General features: G+C 33.0%; 2 protein-coding genes across 4 annotated transcripts in view; one reads left to right on the top strand and one right to left on the bottom strand.

The window, feature by feature from the left end:
* The first annotated feature begins 339 nt into the window (after nt 1-339).
* On the top strand, nt 340-5,489 carry LOC150095099 (uncharacterized). The gene has a single exon (XM_090410865.1). It carries the CDS (start codon nt 3,146-3,148, stop codon nt 3,935-3,937), a length of 792 nt encoding a protein of 263 aa, XP_090266991.1. The 5' UTR covers nt 340-3,145; the 3' UTR covers nt 3,938-5,489.
* Nucleotides 5,490-7,500: 2,011 nt separating this feature from the next.
* The window catches only part of LOC150095098 (HEAT repeat-containing protein 5B), a 665,516-nt gene continuing 650,964 nt past the window's right edge, over nt 7,501-22,052 (bottom strand). For all 3 annotated transcript variants that reach the window (XM_090410861.1, XM_090410863.1, XM_090410862.1), the window contains 2 exons: nt 20,593-20,818; nt 7,501-10,091 (listed from right to left, as the gene is read on the bottom strand). In XM_090410861.1, the coding sequence (XP_090266987.1) occupies nt 9,754-10,091; nt 20,593-20,818 (564 nt within the window). In that variant the 3' untranslated portion in view covers nt 7,501-9,753. The remainder of the gene's footprint in view (nt 10,092-20,592; nt 20,819-22,052) is intronic.

Raw genomic sequence — 22,052 nt, 5'->3', positions numbered from 1 at the left:
CTATAGTCAACGACTAGATTCGAACTGAGTTTTCAGGCAACCTAGCGCTAAGGACACAAATGCCACTTTCCCCCAGGCCTTATTGTATTTTCATTCTTTTTAATGATACTTTATTTTGGTGTAAAGGGTTCTAAGATTTTTATATTGAATATTAATGAATTGTTTATTTTTAAACTCTTTTGGGATCTGAATGCATTTTTAATTTTCATTATGGTTTATGAGTGGAGCAACAAACTATGATTAGTCTGCTTTTGCATAGGAAGTGTTTTCATGAAATTCTGTGCAAAACAGTTTAAATAACTGTTACCAGTCTTGAAATAAGAAAAGGCAAAGTGTTTGGTATTCTTTATTTAAGTATACAACAGTTCGGCATTTATTCCTGCATCTCATGCATTCATTCACTCATGCCTAAATACATAATGGAAGACTTCATAAATTAAAGAGGATAAGAATACTTAAGTTATAAAAATATTTTATGAATTAATATAGCTACAAAAAGAATAAAAAAAAATGTTGCTGGAAAGTAGAGCAACATTATTCCTTTGGGTGCACCTTTCAGTGTTCTCGTTGTTGACCATTATTATACTGATTTTCTATATGATTAAATTACTGCTAATTTAAATGATATCATTAAGAAGTGAAGCTCTAATAAATAAATTGTACACCTGAAAATTTACTCAATCATCAAGTTATGCTGAACTATGCAATATTTACCAGTAATATTTTGCAATATTTAATTGACCGAAACAAATTTAGTACTGATAACCTACATTTTTGTGTGGATTTTTGCAAAAACTAAACAAAAAAATATATTATACCAATAACACACTGAGTATCAATTTAATGGTCAAACCATTTTTTTGGATTCAGCTTAGTTCTGAAAGATCTTTTCATATGAGCACTTCTGTTTGTACTTAGACAATTTGAGCAAGTTTATTATTGGTTGCTCTTTTGCTCCATGCCAGCTGGATATGAGCAACATTCCAAGGCACTGACAATATCTGCATCAGATCATGAAATGCTGCTGTCTACATAAATCACATACTGCTAATGAAATTAATAGGCAGACTAAGGCCAGCAAATGTCAACGCAAAATGGAAGAGTAAACTTGAAACAATTTTCTCCTGCAATTTTTTTTTTTAAAAATAAACTGACTTTGTAGATAATCTTGATCTTATTTTTTTGAATGATACTTAAAAAATTCTGAAATAAATGCTTCATACTATTCAACATTTGCAAAAATGCTCAGTGTTACATTTAGAATATATTTATAATGCATGAAAATGTTCTGTCCCTGAAATATATTTTACTCAATACAGTTGTATTTACTTATACTGCATGGCAGTTTAATTGGAAATTCCATAGATGGAGATTTTTAAAATATACAAAGAATTTTCAGATGTGATATAAACATCCATGAAATAGGATTAGGATAACAACAACCTTCTTAACTGCATATTCAGTTATTTCAGAGACTGATAATATTTTCATGCAAAATGGGATGCTGGTCTACCTTACTCATCCAATTTCATTTAATGTTAATTCTGGTAGATATGAGTAACCAACATATATGCCTAACTATTCTTTTTCAGGAAGTAATAATGTATACTAAAATATTAATTATAATAACTAAAACTTTCCAATATTTTGGCAGTGTTACACTGCGATCATTAGAGATCACAAAAACAATGTGATCAATCAAAAAAAAAAAAAAAAGTGCCTGGTTGCACATGTAATTGTTTTTGTGATCTTTGATGATGGCAACATAACGTTGCCGAAATATAGGAAATTAAAGTTATAATTAATATTTTTGTATACATTATTATTTCCTGAAAAATAATAGTTATTAATTTATTGTTACATGAGAAGTAATCATTACATCATATACTTCCTAATAATCAGTATTACAGTACAGTTTGTGTTTTGAAAATCACTTTACTTCTTGGCATGACTGTCATTAAACTGCTGTAAGCTGAAAAATATTTTGTTAGTAATGGTGGTAAGAAAATGAATACAACATGGACTTCTAAAAATGTATGAATAGGACAGTTCTGCAAAGAATGTATAGTTGACCATTAATAATAATATTAAGTCTACAGAGATAAACTATTCTTGAAATTATGCACATTTACCATACAAGATGATTTTGGTGAGAATCACTACTATTATGAAATAGCTTACTGTGTAATATTAATACTGCATAACAGCAACAACCAGCATAATGAAAAACAATTAAGAAAACACTTATACTATTATATATTGTTATAATTATTAACAGCAGACCTCCATGGAGTCAAAAACTCATCACAGGAGGCAAACACTGTAACAACAAAGCCCATCATACCATGTTTTAAACTCTTTCTCTCTCTCTCTCTCTCACACACACACACATCAAAATGTATAATATCTATATTTAATTTATGTTTATTTCAACAAAGGAGACAAATCCAAATAATCTATTGTAATATTATAATTTTTTTTTCTTGTTGTTATTACTAGAGAAGCTATGTTTTTAATTACTGTGTTTATTCAAAATTATTGGTTATGAAACACATTAAATACACAATTTACTATATATGTAAGTTTAGAGAAATAAATGTGTAAACTCATCTACTCCAGCATTAGAAACATATAGAAAACATCAGCCATTTTTTTTCTAACAAAAAGGTAACACTCTTTTGAAAAGTAATAAGAAATTGAAAGGAAAAAAAATTATGAATATAATGAAACCACCAGATATAAAAATGAAATGTTTTTTTTTTCCCCTTTTTATACATATACATTAACTAAGTTGGACCCAATTTAGTAATAAAGCCTCACAGAAAGAGGAATTCTGTGATAGGAATTCTCCAGAGTAAAATAGAGGAGTAGAGGAAGAATGTAATACTAATTCATTAAATAACTAGATGAATAATAAGGTGACCAATCGTCCTCCTTTAGGGAGGACAGTCCTTCTTTTGTAGGTTCTGTCCTTTCTCGAAAAGTGTCCTCCTACCTGTCCTCCTTTTTGATATTTTAAAACTAATCTGTTAATCTCTGTATTCAGAGATGCCGCGCCGAACTGTTAATTTTATTTATTCATAATGTGCTTGCATCGTTCGTGTGGCTCTATATTTTATTTTTAATTTTTAATTTCATTTAAGGGATGGAAAAATCAAGAAAGAGGAAATGCCATTTCAATGATCAATTGAAAAAGGAATTTCCACTCCTCATATCAAAGAGAGACATTGTTTTCTGCAATATTTGCAGAGGAGAATTTTGTATTGCAGTTGGAGGCAGAGCAGCTATAACGAAACACTTGAACACCAACAAACATAAGCAATCATTAGATGCATCAGCTTCCAGTAGTAAAGTAACCTATTTTTTTAAAACTTCTAATTATTCTGAAGATGAAAAACAGTTAGCTATAATGGAGGGAACATTTGCATTTCATACCATAATTCACAATCAAAGTTTTCGCAGTATGGATTGTACAACTAAATTATTGAAAAAGTTTCACAATGCTAAATTTTCATGTGCCAGGACAAAATGTGAGGCTATTATTAAATCAGTATTTAAAAATTACTGTGATAAAATACTTGCAGAAGACTTGGAAAATGCAGCATTTGTAACAGTTTTATCTGATGCATCAAATCATAATGAAACCAAATTGTATCCAATACTTGTAAGGTATTATAATGTTACCAAGGGCATTCAAGTAAAAATTTTAAATTTAGAATCCACTGAGGGCGAAACTGCTGAAATTTTGTCAAACCACCTATGCAGAGTAATAAATGAAAACAATTTGAAATCTAAAGTTGTTGCACTAACAGCTGATAATACAAACACAAAGTTTGGTGGGCGAAGACGCAAAGGAGTGAATAATGTCTATGTAAAATTACAAGATTTACTCCAAAAGAAAACACTAGGAATAGGTTGTAATGCATATATTTTGTAAAATGCAATCAACACAGCGTCATGTGCCATGCCAATTGATGTAGAAATAATAATAACGACAATTTATTTGTATTTTAGTCGTTTTACTGTTCGTGTGGCTACTTTAAAACAATTTTGTGAAGACGCAAATAATGAAGACAAAAAACTTTTAGGATATTCAAAAGTTAGAGGACTCGCTCTAACACCTGCTATAGAGCATGTTTTACAATTATTTGAGCCTCTCTGTTCATATTTTTTAAGTTTAGACAAATGTCCAAAAATTCTGGAATCTTTTTTCAATTATGAATTATTGGAGATATTAATGTATTTTGTACATAATCAGGCATCTATTTTCCACAAAACGATTCAAAAGATTGAAGGTGAACATATTTCAGCTACAGAAGTTAGTCTTATTTTGAACGATTTTGACCTTCAATATAATCACGATTTGAAGAAAAATTTATTCCTTTAATAATAAAAAGAAAATTGTCAAACTTAGAGGAATCAAATCCTGGCATAACGGAAAAGTTTACCAAAGAAGTGCAGAATTTTTACCAAACATGTTTCCAATATGTCAAAGAATGGTCTGAAACAAATATCACAGGAAATAACAGTTTTCAATGGTGTTTTTTGACTTCATCACAAGTAAATTGGGCAGATATTGAAAATTGTGTTGAGTTTTTATCGAAAGAAATGCCTGATATTAAAATTGATGACAATTGTCTGTTTGAAGAAATTAGAAGACTGAATGTATATTTAAATTCTGATAAATTAGAACAATGGGAAAATCAACATGTTGAAATTGATAAAAGATGGGTGGAAATATTTAACCATTTCAAAAACAAACACATTCCATATGAAAATTTAGTTATTCTTGTTGAATTTACGCTGTGCTGCCCTAGAACTAATGCAGCAGTTGAAAGAGTGTTTTCAATTGGTAATGATTTTTGGACAAGTGAGAAATCAAGATTGAATGTTGATACTCTAACTGCAGCATTTACCGTAAAATTCAATATGAAGGATATTTCTTGCTCCGAAATTTCCAATATATTGTTAGAAAATGATATATTGACAAAAAATATTCATTCAATGGAAAAATACTCGTTTAATTAAATAATTAAAAGGGATGTAAGCATAATTAGTGTATTTTTGTTTAAATTAAGAAAATGTTTCATTTATTTACGTTGTACTTTTTTCTTAAATTTTTTCGTCCTCCTTTTCATTGTAAAAAAATTGGTCACATTACAACATGTCAAGATTCTGGTCTTGACATGTTTAATCTAATTATTTACTGAATTACTATCACCTTTTTATTCTTTACTTTACTCTGGAGAATTCCTATCAATCTGCATTTGCATGTCTTTCCTTCTATGAGGCTAAATTGGGTCCAAGTTAGTCAATGTACGTACACATCAATCATTACATGGATTTGAAGTGTCTACTGAAATTAACCCTGGATACTATTGAAAAAACATGGATATGAATACAAATTATTTGATATACTTATTAACATGTAAATGCATTCATGTAAATATAGAAGCCCTTTGTATATCAAATAATTTGTATTCATATCCATGTTTTTTCAATAATATCCAGGGTTAATTTTAGTAGACACTTTAAGTCCATGTAATTATTGATATACATACATTGACTAACTTGGACCCAATTTGTGTTTGGAATATCATCAAAACACAAAGTCAAAGCAGCTATTGTTTTATATGTACAGTAAATCTAATTTTAGTGAAATATGCTGGACATAAGTAGTTAAGAATCAATGAATTTATTACTTTACATACGATGCAGGCATTTTATTACATCACTAATTGAGTGTGTGTGTGTGTGTGAGAGAGAGAGAGAGAGAGAGCGAGAGAATAAAAAAAGACTTAGTTGTTGCCATTTTGTGGAAATGTGTGAAAAATGAGGCACATATTATTTATAGCTTATCAATAATTTATAGGAAAACTGAACTGAATCAACATGAAATTATTTGAAAATGTATTAAGTGCAAAAAAACCGCTATATTTATGTGCCGTTTGAATTTAAGAAGCAGTGAGACTGGTAACAATGCTCAGCTGTACTAGCCTTGATCGAAAAGGCTCATATATCAACTTTCAAAGTGATATTCAATAGCAGTGGGGAACAATAATTCACATGAATGTGACAAACATGATCTTCAAAATTCTGTTTAAAACTAAGAAAATGTGTTGATTAAAGATGCCAAGAAATTATATTCTTGGTTTCATCCTTTATCCAATTGTAAGCAAACAAAGAGCTTGTGCGTGAAGTTACTTCATGACTGGACTACTTGTATATAGATGCTAATGACTTCACATCAATTGCCTTAGTATACAAGTAGCCCAGTTGTGAAGTGACTTCATGTGCAAACTTTGTTTGCTTACACTTAGATAAAGGATGAAACCAAGAATATAATTTCTTGGCATCTTTAATTTATAAGAAAATGTGGCTGTGGGACAAAAGAAATGTTATGAAATACCCAAGAACTGAAGACAATGAGCAGAGCAATAGCAACAGATGGGAAAAACTTTTTAAAGGGGAGAAAATAAAATGTTGGTTGACATTTGCATTGCCATTACAGACTGGACTCGAGAAAGCTGGCTGACCGTTGGAAGATTCTCATTATGAGAATCATCAAGATTAAACATGAGCAACGTGCAGTATTGGTTCCTTGTCATCTTAATGACTAATGAAAAACAAATGCACTGGAAGCCTATCAGTGAAATTTCACTCAATGAACAAAACTTTTTTAATGCTTCATCATCATGACAAGTCTTGAATTAAATACTACAACCCAAAACTGAAACAGCAGTCAAGTGTTTGATAAAGCAAAAACTTGCTTTTATCAAAGAAATTTGTAAAGCACCTTCTGTGAAAGCAATGTTGATAGTTTTTGTACTCTAAAGAAATGATTTTTCAGTACTGGGTATCTCAGAAGGAAACCATGTCTGATGAATGTTATATTTATGCAAAGACATAGGATTCATTTGTAGTATGCAATTCAGGGAAACAAAATACCAGTGATGTAACAGTAGTTTTATGTCAAGACCATAGCTGCATTGTATGATCTCTGTGATTTTTGGGCATTTCCAAAGTTTGCTTTGTTTCCAAAGTGAAGCAAATCACTGCCACTACCCAATGCTAGATGTCTTGAAAACAACCCATGGCACATGTTTGAGAAATAGATGGAGTGATAAAACAAAAAAATGTTGTATAACATGTGAAAGATATTACTTTGAAAAAGAAAACAAATCTAATCTAAATGTTCAACTCTGAAGATACCTCAGATACCAAATAATGTGAGTAGTCTCACTACGTTTCAAATACTGTTTGAACATACTTTCTCTTTGTTAAATAACATTTTCTCAAAGAAACACTTGTTTTTAGAAAGGCCAATCTGGTTGGCTGAGTGGATAGTATACTTACTCTCCAACCAACAGGTTGTGGGGTTTGAACCCCATCATGGGTTGATGCTTGTAAAACCCTGCTCTGGATGAACTAGTTTAGCTCCTTGAGTTTATAAGGTGTCTTAAATAAAAAATAAAAAAAGAAAAGAAAAAAAAGACCAAATGGAGCTTAAAACAACATTTGAATTATTTATTCAACTTATTTATGTACCAATATATTTTAAAACTTATGTCGAGTTCCCTCCAAAAAACATTATTGCTGTTGTTTAGACGTAAAGGAAAGGAATACACATCAAAATGTAGGTTATAGCACAAAAATACTTTTGGCAATTGCTTTACTTCTCTAAAAGACGAATTCATAATCATAGAAGATATAGCAATCCAGAAGTTTTACTAGCAAAGTAAACTGTATTATATTTGTATGTACAATCACTAAGCATATAAGAAATATACAAATAAACAATCTTATAAATTTGCTTAAAATATTAAAGCACCATTTTAAAAAGTACACTGTAATATAATATAATATATACCACTTTTACAATCATCCTTGAGAACAAAACTGATACAAACGTTTTTTTGCCTCAAGGTTCTGTTTTTTTAATAATTAAAAAATTCTCCTATATAAATATTACATAAAAAATTAAATACACATGTACTGCTGGTATATGTTTGTAGTTGATCATACATTGACAATTTATCAAAAGAGAGCATTCCATTCAGGATAATTTTAGGAATTTGCAGTGTTTGAAGATATTCTGGAGTAATTTACAAAATCTGATATATAAATAAATTTTATATTTATTCAAATATCAGAGTAGTCCTCAGATTGTTTTTTAACCCTTTGAGTAGTAAAGCAATATATATATATATATATATATATATGAATATGACACTATGCTTCATCTGTAAAACACATGAAAAACAGTATCAATATGTACATGCATTCAAATTTTAACTATAAGAAAGCTGCAAATTTACAAAAAGAGGCTCTTCCATCTTTTATCAATCTTCCCTATATATATACTAGGGGGAGCTCCCTTCCCCTCCCCCCTCCCCCCCGAGTTCCGGGCTGGTAAGACAAAAAATGTGACATAAAACTTTTCAAATTTCGGCTTATCTTTTTATATATATAGAATAGATTTATGTGCCACAGAAATTGAGATATATATTTTCAACTCGTTGCTCAAAGAGCTAAAGAAGCAGTAAGCATATCAGCTTAAGTTTCTGAATTTATGTACTAGAGGCTTTACCTTGGTAAAGCCTCTGGACTATCACTTGGTCAAAATAAAGATTGTTGTCCAAACTTATTTGCACATTTATATTATACTGTTTTTCTCTTGTACTTATTAAATGAACTTAACTGCACGAATGAGCATTAAACTGAATAATCAAATAATGCAGAAAATACATAAACTGATTACTTGTTATGTTCTCCTGAAACACTTGGAACATATCAATTCAAAGGAAAGAAAAGATAATTTCAATAATTTCAAAAATTTAGCTGTAGTATAACAGATACTATACTAAGTACTACAGAATCCTGTTCATTTCAAGTTTATTTGTAATTCACAATTAATCCACTTATACTGTTTTATACAGTTAAAAAGAGGAGGAAGTAGCTACTCTTAATTTTTAGCACTGTTACTGCACTGCACCCAAAATGGAAACTTACTTCATGGGGATTTATAAATATGATCACTAATTTTTGTAAAGAGACCAGCATTTGTATATTCATAGGCATAAACTAACATACTTATTAAATCAAATATATATGGAATATCTTTTAATCAGTTAAAAGCCAACCATAAACATAGATCTCACAGAAGCTTTTTCGATACTGGAATGGTTGAAATATATTTATGTTTGTGTGTATCAAATATTAACAAGAAATTGGTTCATAATTTCGTAAAACTCCTATAAACAAGTTTAAACTTAATGCAGTGATTCCATTAAAAATCAATAATTTTTTTTTTTCATTATGTATAAAACTTGTTCACACTTCAAATAAAGGAAGCAACATTTACACATACATACACATACACACAATGAATTTTTTTCATTTCATATAACAAGTGAAAATATACAAAATTTTATTTTTTTAAAATATACTCTAGTGAAAATTATATCAGGTTAGTGGTTTAATTTTTTGTAACTGTTGTTCTAAAAGAGTGGTAAAATCTTAATTCTTTTGCAAATACTTAAATAATTTTAATATATCTATATTTCAAACTTGCTATATTGAAACTTTTTTTTTTGTTCTTTTGTTTTATTAAAAAGAGTATCAATACTGCTGATTCCATCAGTATCTGTTACATGTCCTATATATAGTCCCATAAGTATTACTGTTTTTGGTTCATTATCATACTTTCTTTCTTTTTAATTTTTTTTAATGAAGCAAAACAAATACTTATATTCATCCAGTGAAATTACTAAAATCTGTTTTTAATTTAATGGCAGGGGAGGGTGTGGAGGAAGATTTAGATGATTGCTGAGGCGTTCCCTCAATTACTCTTCTTCCAGAATTAACTGCTAGACGTCCAGTTCGTATACACATTTCGAGGTGATCTTTTAATTGACTGTTTCTGCTAACTATAGTGCGGAATTCCTGTGGGTACTGAGGTCCAACTTGCATTAATCTCTGAAGTGCTTGGTCATGGACAGTACATCTTAATGTTGAAGCACCTTGCTGAGAATCAGGTTCAAGAAGAAAACTTACTAGTATTGGCACATAAAGTCCTATCATAGGTAATTCTGAAAGGGAAGTCAATTAAAAGTAAGTAAATTTATTTGGGGAGTATTTAAAGATTACTCATTAAATATTTTCTAATTTAGACTAAAAATTTTACTAAAATCTAATTTAAATTATAAAAAAAACCTTATTGTACAATACAATACAAGAACTAAAGATCTATTAAGGAGTGAAAAGGGTGGGATGGCATGATATAGTATAGGATTTGCAACATTTCATACTAGATGATGATGATATATATGTATAAATAGTTCTTGTTGGAGACCTAAACAGCACAATAGGAAACTTACCTTACAAGTCTCTTAACAACTTCATGAAAACAATGTAAACCTATTATCCTTCACCGTGAAGCAATTAGCATGCTTGTGGCCACAACTATGCAATAGTACCTAAATAATTTCTACAGAAGAAATTATGATCTAAATAGAATGAGCTATTCTTACCCTTCCTCCCATACTGATAACAACATTAGACTGAATGATGTTAAGAGAGCTGATAAGATGAATGCCATCATAGTTTTAAACCACTAAAATTACACACGCGAACTTGCCTCTTTGCTTAGAGATTACTTTAATCTTTCTTTTAGATTATAATCCCAACAATACACAGATCAGACCAATTCACAGGCAACTTTAAAATGTCACCTCCTGGCACGGCACTTGGAGATCACCAACTAAAACTACACAATTCTAGACTCCCACCCTTTAGATATATGGGCTATCAAAAATGCACAAACAAAATGTGGCATTATAACCATCGTGGATGGCATTGATTCACTTGCATACAAATTAGCCAAACATTTAGCCAAAGTGCTCTTACAATATACTGGCAACACTCTACACATAAAAAACTCAGTCCACTTTAAAATCTATATAGAAAAACCTTACACCCCAGCACATGGACATAATGGTCAGTTTTCTGAAGTATCCTCTCTGTTCACTAACATTCCACTTAAAGACACCTTATACTTTATCTGAGCTTTATTTTCCTCTGATATCATAGCCCTGTTTCAGTTCACCAAGAAACTGGCTATTTCATTTGGCAAGGAAAATTCTACAAACAGATAGAGGGCACAGCTGTTAGCTCTGTGTTTCATTCCCCAAGGCCAACTACTTCATGGATATCTTCAAAGGGAAAGCCTTAAAATCTTAAAAATGAACTCCATCTATTATTATTATTATTATTACATGATCTCTCCAGGGAGTCCAAAGACTCATCGAGGGAGGATACCTACTCTACAGCTCTCTGTCTCCACCATTAAATCCATCAACTACAACGAACTGCAACTACCATCACCCAATAGGATGATGGTAGTTGATTCCAATAGGAATTGGAATTGCTCAGTAAGGGGATTCTGGAAATTAAATCTGAGTTAAATAGAGTAATTAGGACTATGGAGATTACTCTAGCTAAAGTAACTAGAACAGGATTAAATATGGGAGAGTCTTTGATGATTGATGAAGAAATAAATAGTATGGGAGTGATTGGAAGTCAACAGAATGAAAGCACAAGAGGTCTAGAAGAAATAAGATGTTGTGAGAGTGAGGGAATAAGTAAAAGAGCGTTGAGTAATGAAACTGGGAGAGTCACGCTGAATAGCATAGAAAATGAGGCTGTGAGTGATTCTTGTTTGGACTTGAATGAAGTTATGAGTGGTAAAATATATGGTGATTCTATGATTAATGGTATGGATAGCGGTGCTTGGCTGGTGGTACAACAGAGAGAGTGGCTTAACAATAAAGAGAGGGCATGATGCAGAAAAGATGATAGTTATGGTGGATATAAATGACCTGAGTGGTAGTATAAATCAGGTAGCAAAAGATTTAAGAACATTGTTAGATATCGTGAAAAAGAAAGGTGTCAATGGGATGAGAATGTGTGCGCGTTACCTCATTTTGACAATTATGAGTTAAGTAGACGAGCGATGATAATGAATGATGTGATTGTAAGAATGTGCAAAAAAAGAGATCTGGAATTTGTTGATGTCTGGAGTATGTTTGAAGGAAAAAGACAGCTGTATGCAAGAGATGGGTTGCATCTAAACATGGAAGGTCATAAGCGATTGAAGAAGTTACTGTTTTCTGAACAAGTTGAAGTAATTGGGCAGGGAAACTAAAAGTGAAAAGGTTGAGTGTAAGAAGGAAAAACTTAAGTGGTGATTGTATAATTGTTGATCCTTATTTGCAGAATAAATTACAGAATAGAGGGGATAAAAATCAACAAGGGACTACTGAAATTAGTGACATGTATATCAGTTCTAAAGCTGGTACAAGAACTAAAGGGAATCTGTAATTTTTGTATACAAATGCAAGAAGCATTCGAAATAAGAGGGAAGAATTTTTGGCATTAGTCAGTGCAATCTCACCAAAAGTTGCAGAAGATGTGGTCATTGGAATTGAATGTGATGGGTACAGTATTTTCAGGGAGGATAGAGAAGAAAGAACGGGGGGGGGAGTACTGTTGATGATAGCTGATGAGTTGCAGCCAAAGAAAGTAGTATATCAAGATGACAGACATGTGAATGATAGTACATTTGAGGCGGTCTGGTGTGAAATAGTGACGAACGCAACTAAATATACAGTTGGTTGCTGCTATAAGCCAGGGGGTATAGGGGGTGATATTGAATTCACGCATCAGCAAATTAGTGCAATGAATGCAGGGTTAGTGATTATTATGGGGGATTTTAATTATGGTGATATCAGCTGGAAGGAGGAAATTCATGTGGCTAAAAAGAAATTGAATTCATATATCTTCTATGAGATAATTACATGAAACAGCACATAACTGAAGGGACATGATGTGAGAGTGTTGGACCTGGTCATTGGTTCAGAGGATATATGCATAAGTAAGGCGTCCTCGTTACCTCCAATTGGTGAGAGCGATCATGTGGTATTGACTTGGGAGGTTGCAAAATTTGTGGATTTCTCTCTTAAGAACGGGTATATAGGGAACTACAGGTTAGGCAATTATAACAAGCTTCGGAGTGAGCTTGCAGCAGTTCCATGGCAGAACATATTGCAGGGGAAAGATGTTAGCAGTGCATGGGATAAAATCAGCAGGTATCTGAGGAAGGCAATATCAGATTGTGTCCCCATGGTCAGGAAGACAAACAAGGTAGGTGTTAGATCGATGAGTAATAGTATCAAGCTTGATCTGCAAAAAAAGAAAAATGTTATGGAGAATTTACAACGAGAAAGGTGATCAGTACACCCATGAGCAGTACTAGACTCAAGCTAGGAAGGTTACCAGCATAGTAAGAAAAGCTAAATCAGATTATGAGAAGACCTTAGCCAAGGAGATCTAGGGTAATCCCAAAGAGTTCTTCCACTATGTAGCAAGTAAAAGGAAGAATGACTTCAGAAGGATAACCTTAGTGGGTGCTGATGGTATTGAGGTGACCAATTCAGATGTAATAGTAGAGTTACAGAGTGATCACTTTTCAAAAGTCTATCACCCAAGTGAGAATATCTCTGTGCCTGCAGCAATAACTAATGTGAAAATTGAAGTTAAGAAATCAAAGGTACTTAGTATATTGCAAAATTTAAATGCGAACACTGCTGTAGGTTTAGATGGAATATCAGCTCGGGTGTCGCGTGAATGTGCAAAGGAATTTTCAACGCATCTTACTTGGTTATTAACTTAAGTTTGAACTGTGGTATGGTCCCTAAGGAGTGGAAGGAAGGCAAAGTAGTTCCTTTGCATAAAGATGGCTCTAAAACTGGGGTAGTTAATTACAGACCAATCGCTATCTCAGGAGTGGTGATAAAAGTATTGGAAAAGTTGGTTAAAGATAAAATTCAAGTATGGGTGGATCAGGATATGATACACTATAGGGTCCAACATGGTTTTGTTAAAGGTCGATCCTGCCTTAGCAATTTATTAGCTTTTTATAATAGAATGACATCTGAGTTGGACAAACAAAATGGCTACACAGTGGTACTTCTGGATTTTGATAAGGCTTTTGACAGAATACCCAATGGAATACTGCTGTGCAAATTGGAGCAGATGGGGATGGATACTAAACTGGTGATATGAATAAGAGAATGGCTTAGGGAAAGATACCAGAAGGTGGTGTATGGAGGAGAAGAGTCCAGGATGAGGCAGGTGACCAGTGGTGTGCCTCAGGGCTCTGTGCTCGGGTCTTTGTTGTTTAATTTGTACATAAATGATATAGGAAATGGCTTAAAGGGAGATGTTCAGTTGTTTGCTGATGATGCAAAGTTGGGTAGCGCAATAAAAAATCAAGCTGATGTTGAGAGTTTGCAGGATGATTTAAATAAGCTGGTAAAATGGGCAAAAGGAAATGGATGTCAGTTCAATGTGGAAAAGTGGAAAATTATGCATTTTGGGATTAAAAGATTACCAGCTGTGTACTACATTGATGGAATGGTACTCCAAGAGATTGATGAGGCTAGGGACTTAGGGGTGTTGGTAGATAGGGAGATGAAGTTCAGAGGACACATTGCTAAGGTATCTAAGATTGCATATAGGATTACTTGGTTATTGAGGAACACACTAACATCCAGAGATAAAGAGGTTATTATTCCCCTTTATAAAGCCTTGATACTTCCACATTTGGATTACTGTGCTCAGGTCTGGTCACCTGGATTCCTTGGAGATGAGGAGACTGTGGAAAGGGTTCAGAAGAGAGTGAAGTTGGTGAGTGTTGTAAAAAATGCTCCCTAGATTGAGAGCTTGTGGATTGCAGAGGTTGGTTGATAGGCAGAGAAGAGGGGATATGATAGAAACGTTTAAATTACTAAAAGGTTTTTATAAGATTGATACAAGGGTAATGTTTCAGCTGTGTGATAGTGATGGAAGAACAAGAGGTCATCCCTGAAAATTAAGGAAAAGTGTGGTTAACAAGGGCGTGAGAACGAGGTTTTTCACCTGGAGGGTGGTGAATGAGTGGAATACATTGCCTGACTCAGTTGTGAGTTCTTCGTCTGTAAATGAATGACATATATTGTTTTGATAGTTTGAGTCTCCTGCGATGAGTCTACTGACTCCATGGAGATACCTGTAATAATAATAATCCTACACCAATGCCATCTACCACCACTAGTATTTTCACAGACAAACATTCATGCCCACAGTGGGATACGAACCTGCAGCCTTTTGGCTGGAGAGCAGATATGCTAACTGCTTGGCCAACCAGGTCGGCAACAGGGAACCAGATAGAGCAGTGAAAAGTCAGCTACTGCAACAAACTCAAACTCGACACATGGAAGAAGAAGGAACAATCTAAGTATCAGAAGTATTCAAGATAGGAATTGTTAATGTAAGGAGTATTAATGGAAAGGAAATTGAACTTGTAGAAGAACTGGAAAAGTATCACTTGGACATAACTGGCATTACTGAGACAAAGAAGACAAAAACAGGTGAGCTCTTGCTAAATAATAAATATAGGTTGTTATATTTGAGCAATAATGATATAGGAAAGGAAGGAGTAGCAATAGCATTCAACACCAAAGATGAAAATGAACTTCTTGATTAGAAGGCAATTTCAAGTAGAGTTATGTGGGTGAACTTCACAATGGAGAAATGGATGTTAGTCCCAAAGAAGGTTCTCCTAAGGAAGAGGCGGAGGAATTTTTCAAGTCACTAGAGGTGACAGCTGACAACATAAAAGTGATATCTTTATGCTTGTTCAGGATAGAAGAATGTACAAAGGATCTGAAACTTGAAGAGAACATATAAGAAATAAGAAAAGCCCCATTGACTATATCATTGTTGACAGTGATATCTTTATGTTGGTTAAGGATTGAAGAATGTATAAAAGAATCTGAAATAGAAAGTGACCACCCCTTAGTTTTAAGTAGCATTAAAATGAATATCACAGTGAAAAAGAACAGAATGTAAGAAAGTTTTAGAAAGAATTAAAGTTGAGCAGCTTTTACAGGTAAACTGTAGACTCAACCATACAAACATTATTGAAGAAAAAATAAAACAATTCAAAAACAAGAACCAAATCTTGGAGTCTCAGTGGCAAACTGTAAAGAAAGAATCGATTGATTCAGCTAGAATTCCAGAGAAATAAGAACTCAAAAGTTCCTAGCAAATAAGTCAGCAGATGCAATAAAAGCATACAGAGAAAAATGTAAGAGAGCCAAGCTATGTGTAAAAGTAGCTAAACAAAAGTCATGGGAAGAGAAGGTATCAGGGAGAAAAATGGATGGCAGCAAATTGTTCTGGAGGCTATTGAAAGCTTAGAAATGGAGAAAGAGTTTTGTAAAAGGAATCATAGATGATAAAAGCAACATGAAAACTGAAAGATAAGGAGAGTCTTTTACGAACCCCTTATTTACAAAGGGTTCATAAAGGGATGTTGCAACAACTTCTGAATCAGACAGATTTAGGATTCCATCCCATACTTTCTTCTGGAGAGTATTGTTATCATACACCGTGTCCATAAGACTACAAATAACATTGCCATTTGCTTTTGGGACTCATGTTCAATATGTTCAGTTCAGGGTTATAAGATAAAACGTGATGAGTCATCTTGTTTGCTTTTGTTTCATGTATGTATCTAAAAAAAAAAAAAAAAATAATCATCATCAGTCAGCCAAATAATTTATAATAACCAATATACAGTATCTGAAATTTAAATACAACCAAATAACATATATTTAAATACCTTCATTTTCTTCTTAAAATATCGGATTTAATGGACTCTCATAGCCGAGTTACTTGACCATCACCTAATTCATTTTATAATAAGGTGCTATCCTCTCAACATTGTCTGTTATGTATGTAACTATGTATGTATGTTATGTAACTGTGTGCATTCACTGGCTGGTTTGTGTCTTGTGGGATGAAAAACTAGGGTTTCCAGGAGAGAAGATCCTGCTATTTCCATATGAGACCGGATGATTCACCTTCAGTTGAAAAGTCTTTTTAAAGGGTCTTTACATCTTAGCTGGATTTGAATCAAATCAAAGGCATTGTTGACATTGACTGAGCTATGGATATCATACTATCCAAAACAGTAGGTAACTTTCATTAATAATGTACAAATACTTTTACAGAATGGCAATTTGCAAATGAGAGTATATCATACTAAGTTGAATTTTGTCTTATCCACTGTGATTCAAATCACTGTGAAGAATGTGATTCAAATATTGCTCATATAATAATATTTAAACCATATGGCAAGCTATTACTACTCTCTGCTGGTAAGTACAATCATCATCATCATCAAATTCCTGACAGGTACCCTCAAGGGGGTGTATAGGATATAATAGTACTACACGAAAAATTTACATCATTACTAGCTTCCTATCTACAATTTTCCTCCAAATCAGTCTGTTACTTGTCAAGACTCCAACATTATCAGATCTTATATTTCTATCGTCTAAGGCACTTTGTACTGAATCAATCCACATATATCTTCGTCTTCCTCTGGGTCGTTTTCCTGCCAACCTGGCAGAGAACACTTGTTTTGCTAATCTTTCCTTGCCCATTCTGTTTAAGTGACCATACCACCTGAGATTAGCTCTGCTAACGCATTCCTGGATGCTGACAATGTAAAGTTCTTTCCTAATATCCTCGTTTTTTACATGATATTGCCATTGATGCCATCTGTTCATGCCTCCAATCTTTCTCAGTACTCTCATATCTGCGTTCTCTAGTCTTTGGTCAAGTGTTTTACTTCTGACCAAGCTCTCTGGTTTGAATACTGTCTTGTATACAGCTAATTTAGTGTTCTGACTAATTTCTCTCTTATTCCATATGAATTTATTCAATTGACTTCCTACCATACCAGCTTTGATGATTCTGTTATCTATTTCCATATTTAATTTACCATCTTCACTAAAAATCGTGCCTAAGTAGTTGAAATGTTTTACTCGTTCCACAGGTTCTTCGTTCACAACGCAGTTGACATTTTCAACGATTCTACCTATTTTCATTGGCATTGTCTTTTTATTGCTGACCATATCTATTACAACATTTATTCAATTTAGTCAAGGAATCTTGCAAACTTGTAGCGGATTTATTTAGAAGTATAACATTGTCCACATAAAGCAAAGAGCTGACATTAACATCTCCAATACTGATATCATTTTTAATACCACTTTCCTTCATAATGTGATCCATATAAATAATAAATAACAGAGGGGATAATGCACATCCTTGTCTCACACCAGATTTAACATTAAACCATCTTCCTATACTTCCTTCAATTCTAACTGCTGACTTATAACTCAAATAAAGACTAAGTATTGCTTGATATAATGCTCCATTGACATCATATAACTGTAGAGAATTGAATAACTTCTCTCTTGACACCTTGTCATATGCCTTTTCCAGATCGACAAACCTTAAATACAGATCTTTCTTGATTTCCCATGATTTCTCCACTATTTGTTGTAAAGTGAAGATCTGATCCCGACAGCCTCTATTTGGCCTGAATCCAGCTTGTTTTTCACCATGCTTTTCTTCCACAATTCTTTTCAACCGTTTACTCAAGTATACTTGCATAAATCTTGCCAGGAACACTCAGTAGGGAAATACCTCTGTAATTCTCACATTCAGTTTTATTTCCCTTTTTATACATGGGTACTATGAGAGCTCTACTGCAATCATCGGGAATTTGCCCCTCTGTCCAAGCCTTTTGAACTATGCAGTGCAGCCACTGTAAGACTTTTATACCACCATACTTCAGCATTTCTGGTTGAATATCATCTACTCCTGCTGCCTTTCCACATTTCAAGTCTTTGATGGCTTTTTCCACTTCAACTATGGATATATATTCCTGACTGTGTGCCTGTTGAGTGTTTTTCACCCCTGTGCCATCACTGCTTGTTTCATTTAGCACTTTTTCGAAGTAGTTACTCCATACTTCAAGGATATCTTTTTCTTCCGTTTTCATGTCACCTTTATCATCTCTAATTCCTTTTACAGCACTCTTTCCTCCATTTCTAAGCTTCTTCAACAACCTCCAGCTTATTTTGCCACCTTTTTGATATTTATTTTCTATGTTCTTGCCAAAGTCCTCCCATGACTTTTGTTTAGCTAGTTTTACACAGTGTTTAAGTTTCTTACATTTGTCTCTGTATTCTCTAAGAGCACAAGCTGACTTATTTGCCAGGAACTTTTGATATGCTTTCTTCTTGTCCTTCACTGCCTTTTTAACTTCCTGTGTCCACCATGGCGATCTGATTTTCTATTCTTGCAGACAACCTCACCACATGCTGGCTGAATCAATCAGGGTTTTCTTCAAGGCATGCCACTAAATCTCCAAGGTTTGGTTCCTGTTCTCAAACTCTTTCATTTTTTCTTCAATAAGCTTTATGTATTTTAGTCTACAGTTCACATCCCAGAGTTGCTCAACTTTTATTCGCTTTAAAACTTTCTTACGTGTTATTGTTTTCAATATGAAATTCAGTTTTATCCTGCTCAAGACTAAATAGTGATCATTTCCAATTTCAAATCCTCTGTACACTCTGGTGTCCTGCACCAGAGAGAAAACATCACTATCAACGATAACATAGTCAATGAGAATTTTCTTGTTCCTTGACTCTTCTCTCCATGTGAATTTGTGCACATTTTTATGTTGGAACATGGTGTTAGTAATAACCAGTCCATGTCCTGAGCAGAAATCCAACAGGTATTTGCGATTATTATTAGCTTTGCTCTTTTCTCAAAATATTTTTGTACATCTGACAATCATTTCCTACTCTGCTATTTAGATCCCCAACAAGGACCAACTTTTCCTTTTTCTAAAGCATCAAAAAATTCCTCCCCTTCTACCTTAGTAGAACCTTCTGTGGGACCATAGGCACAAATAAGTCTCATTGTCCAATTCCCCATTCTGATATTTGCCCACATCACTCTACTTGAGATGAGCACATAATTCATATTTGGATCCTAATATGAATCAGTTCTGAATATGTGAGACATCATAAAACATCATCAAACTGTGGAAAAACTTGAAGAAAGGGTGATAACTTTATTAAAATATACTTCCACCCTTTTCTTCTAGAACAAAGCTGATTCTAGATAGCCTTTTGAAACACTGAATATCCATTTTCAAATACACTGTATTTGAAAATGGATATTCATGTTTTAGTTATATTCAAAAATAATGAACTAGGCTATGGATGGAGTTTATTTCACAAAATGGCCTTTCTTTTGCAAATAGTTTCATGGAAATATTAAGAAATATTTTTGGAACCATTTGTCAAGCATCTATTTGTGCTGGTCAATCAAACTTTATTAGAGCAGGGACATTATCTCGCAATTTAAATTTGTGTCTTTGAAGTTCGTTAGAGTTATGACAATAAATCAAAAAAAAAAAAAATTACAACAGTTGCATTATGGTATCTTTTGCTTCAATCCCTAAGCACATCATATCTTTGTCTTATGAAGATATAACTTTTCTTGGAAATTTAAAAAAAGAATAGCTATAAATTTTATGAATAAAAAAAGTTTAAGAAATAGATGATAAAATTAGTTATATTAGTCAAATATTAATTATTGGTATACTGTTAATATTCTTACTGTTATCAGAAGGAGCTACTGTAACTAATATTTCCAATGTTTGTAGACATTCAAGAATAATAATCAAGTTATCATCCAGCAAGGAATTCCGGGAGGATAACTGAGTGGCAATCTTTCCTATAAGTTCCACCACTCGTGGAGCCAAATTATGGATGTATATTGTGGCAATGGCACGGTCTTTGTGTTGAAAAATGGACTGAAGAGTTTGAATACACTTTATTTGCAACTGGAAAAAAAATGTTATTATAAAAATAAGTCCAAAAGTATTGAATTATTATCATCACAACACAAACATACAATATACACAAATTATTCAGAGTAATATACAATATTTACTCTGAAAACACAAATATACAATCTCCATGTACAATAAGTGGCCAGTTTATTAAATGTCTCTGCCAAGTGAGGCACCTACTTTAGTCACCAGAACAGCTTGAACTCATGAGGTCAAATTCTCAAAGGTTGTTAAAGGTTATAGTGTGTTTATTCATTAAGTCATTTTCTTAACTTACTGATATCCTGAATATGACATTTCATTAAATTCTGTAGCCAGTCTGGGTTATTATTATCAGTTTGAACCATTTTGAAAAATTTTGCCAATTTTGGCAGAATTTTTCAAATGAATCATTAAATGACTGATCTGACTGAAACCAAAACTGATCCTCTTTGGATCTACTTGTGGATATCCTAGATGCACAATTTTATTACATTTCATCAAGCTAACAAAGAGTTACTGCAATACAGATATAACTCTTACAAATTGTCCAATTAAAACAAAATTCAGAATGGACTGACAGATTTTTGTAATTATACCACATATCAGATTCAGTAAAATGTACTCAGCCAGAAGTACTCATACAGACAACACAAACCAGGTGCTAATATATTTTGTAAAATGGATGGAAAAACGAATCCTTGTATTAAGTTTAAATTTTTCACTTCATTAACTTCTTACTGCACTCTTTAATAGGGTCTAGCTCAGCCAACTCCTCTCCTCTTGTTACTTAATTTAAACTACAACAGAAACTACTCAAGTTTTGGAGAGAAAATACACATAGGGAATTTACTCTGAAAACACCTGATTCTGTCAGCATCTATTAAGAATTTCCAAGACTAACATAGAGAGCCATCATCCAATATTGGCCTCAAAAATGATATATAAGCATATCAAAATATTCTTCATCTTACTAGTTGTCTTATAATATTATGCCTGGTAACCCATTCCACTCACACAACCCTCCAAGCAAAAAATCTAGTCCTCACACCCCTACTAATCACATCTTTATTCAACTTCCAGGGATGACCCATTGTTCTGGTCCTTCTAGCCAAGTGTTGAAACATTTCCCTTGCATCTATCCTATAAAACCTTTAAGCAACTTAAATGTTTCTATCATATCCCCTTTTTTTCTCCTATAAACCAACTTCTGCAATCCACACACCATCAATCTCCTGATAGGGAA

The sequence above is a fragment of the Typopeltis vanoorti genome, chromosome 21 (assembly GCF_054136105.1).
Source record: "Typopeltis vanoorti isolate ZY-2024b chromosome 21, IOZ_Tvanoo_1.0, whole genome shotgun sequence".
In the NCBI taxonomy this organism is placed as follows: domain Eukaryota; kingdom Metazoa; phylum Arthropoda; class Arachnida; order Uropygi; family Thelyphonidae; genus Typopeltis; species Typopeltis vanoorti.
This window is presented reverse-complemented; position numbering and strand designations above follow the sequence as displayed.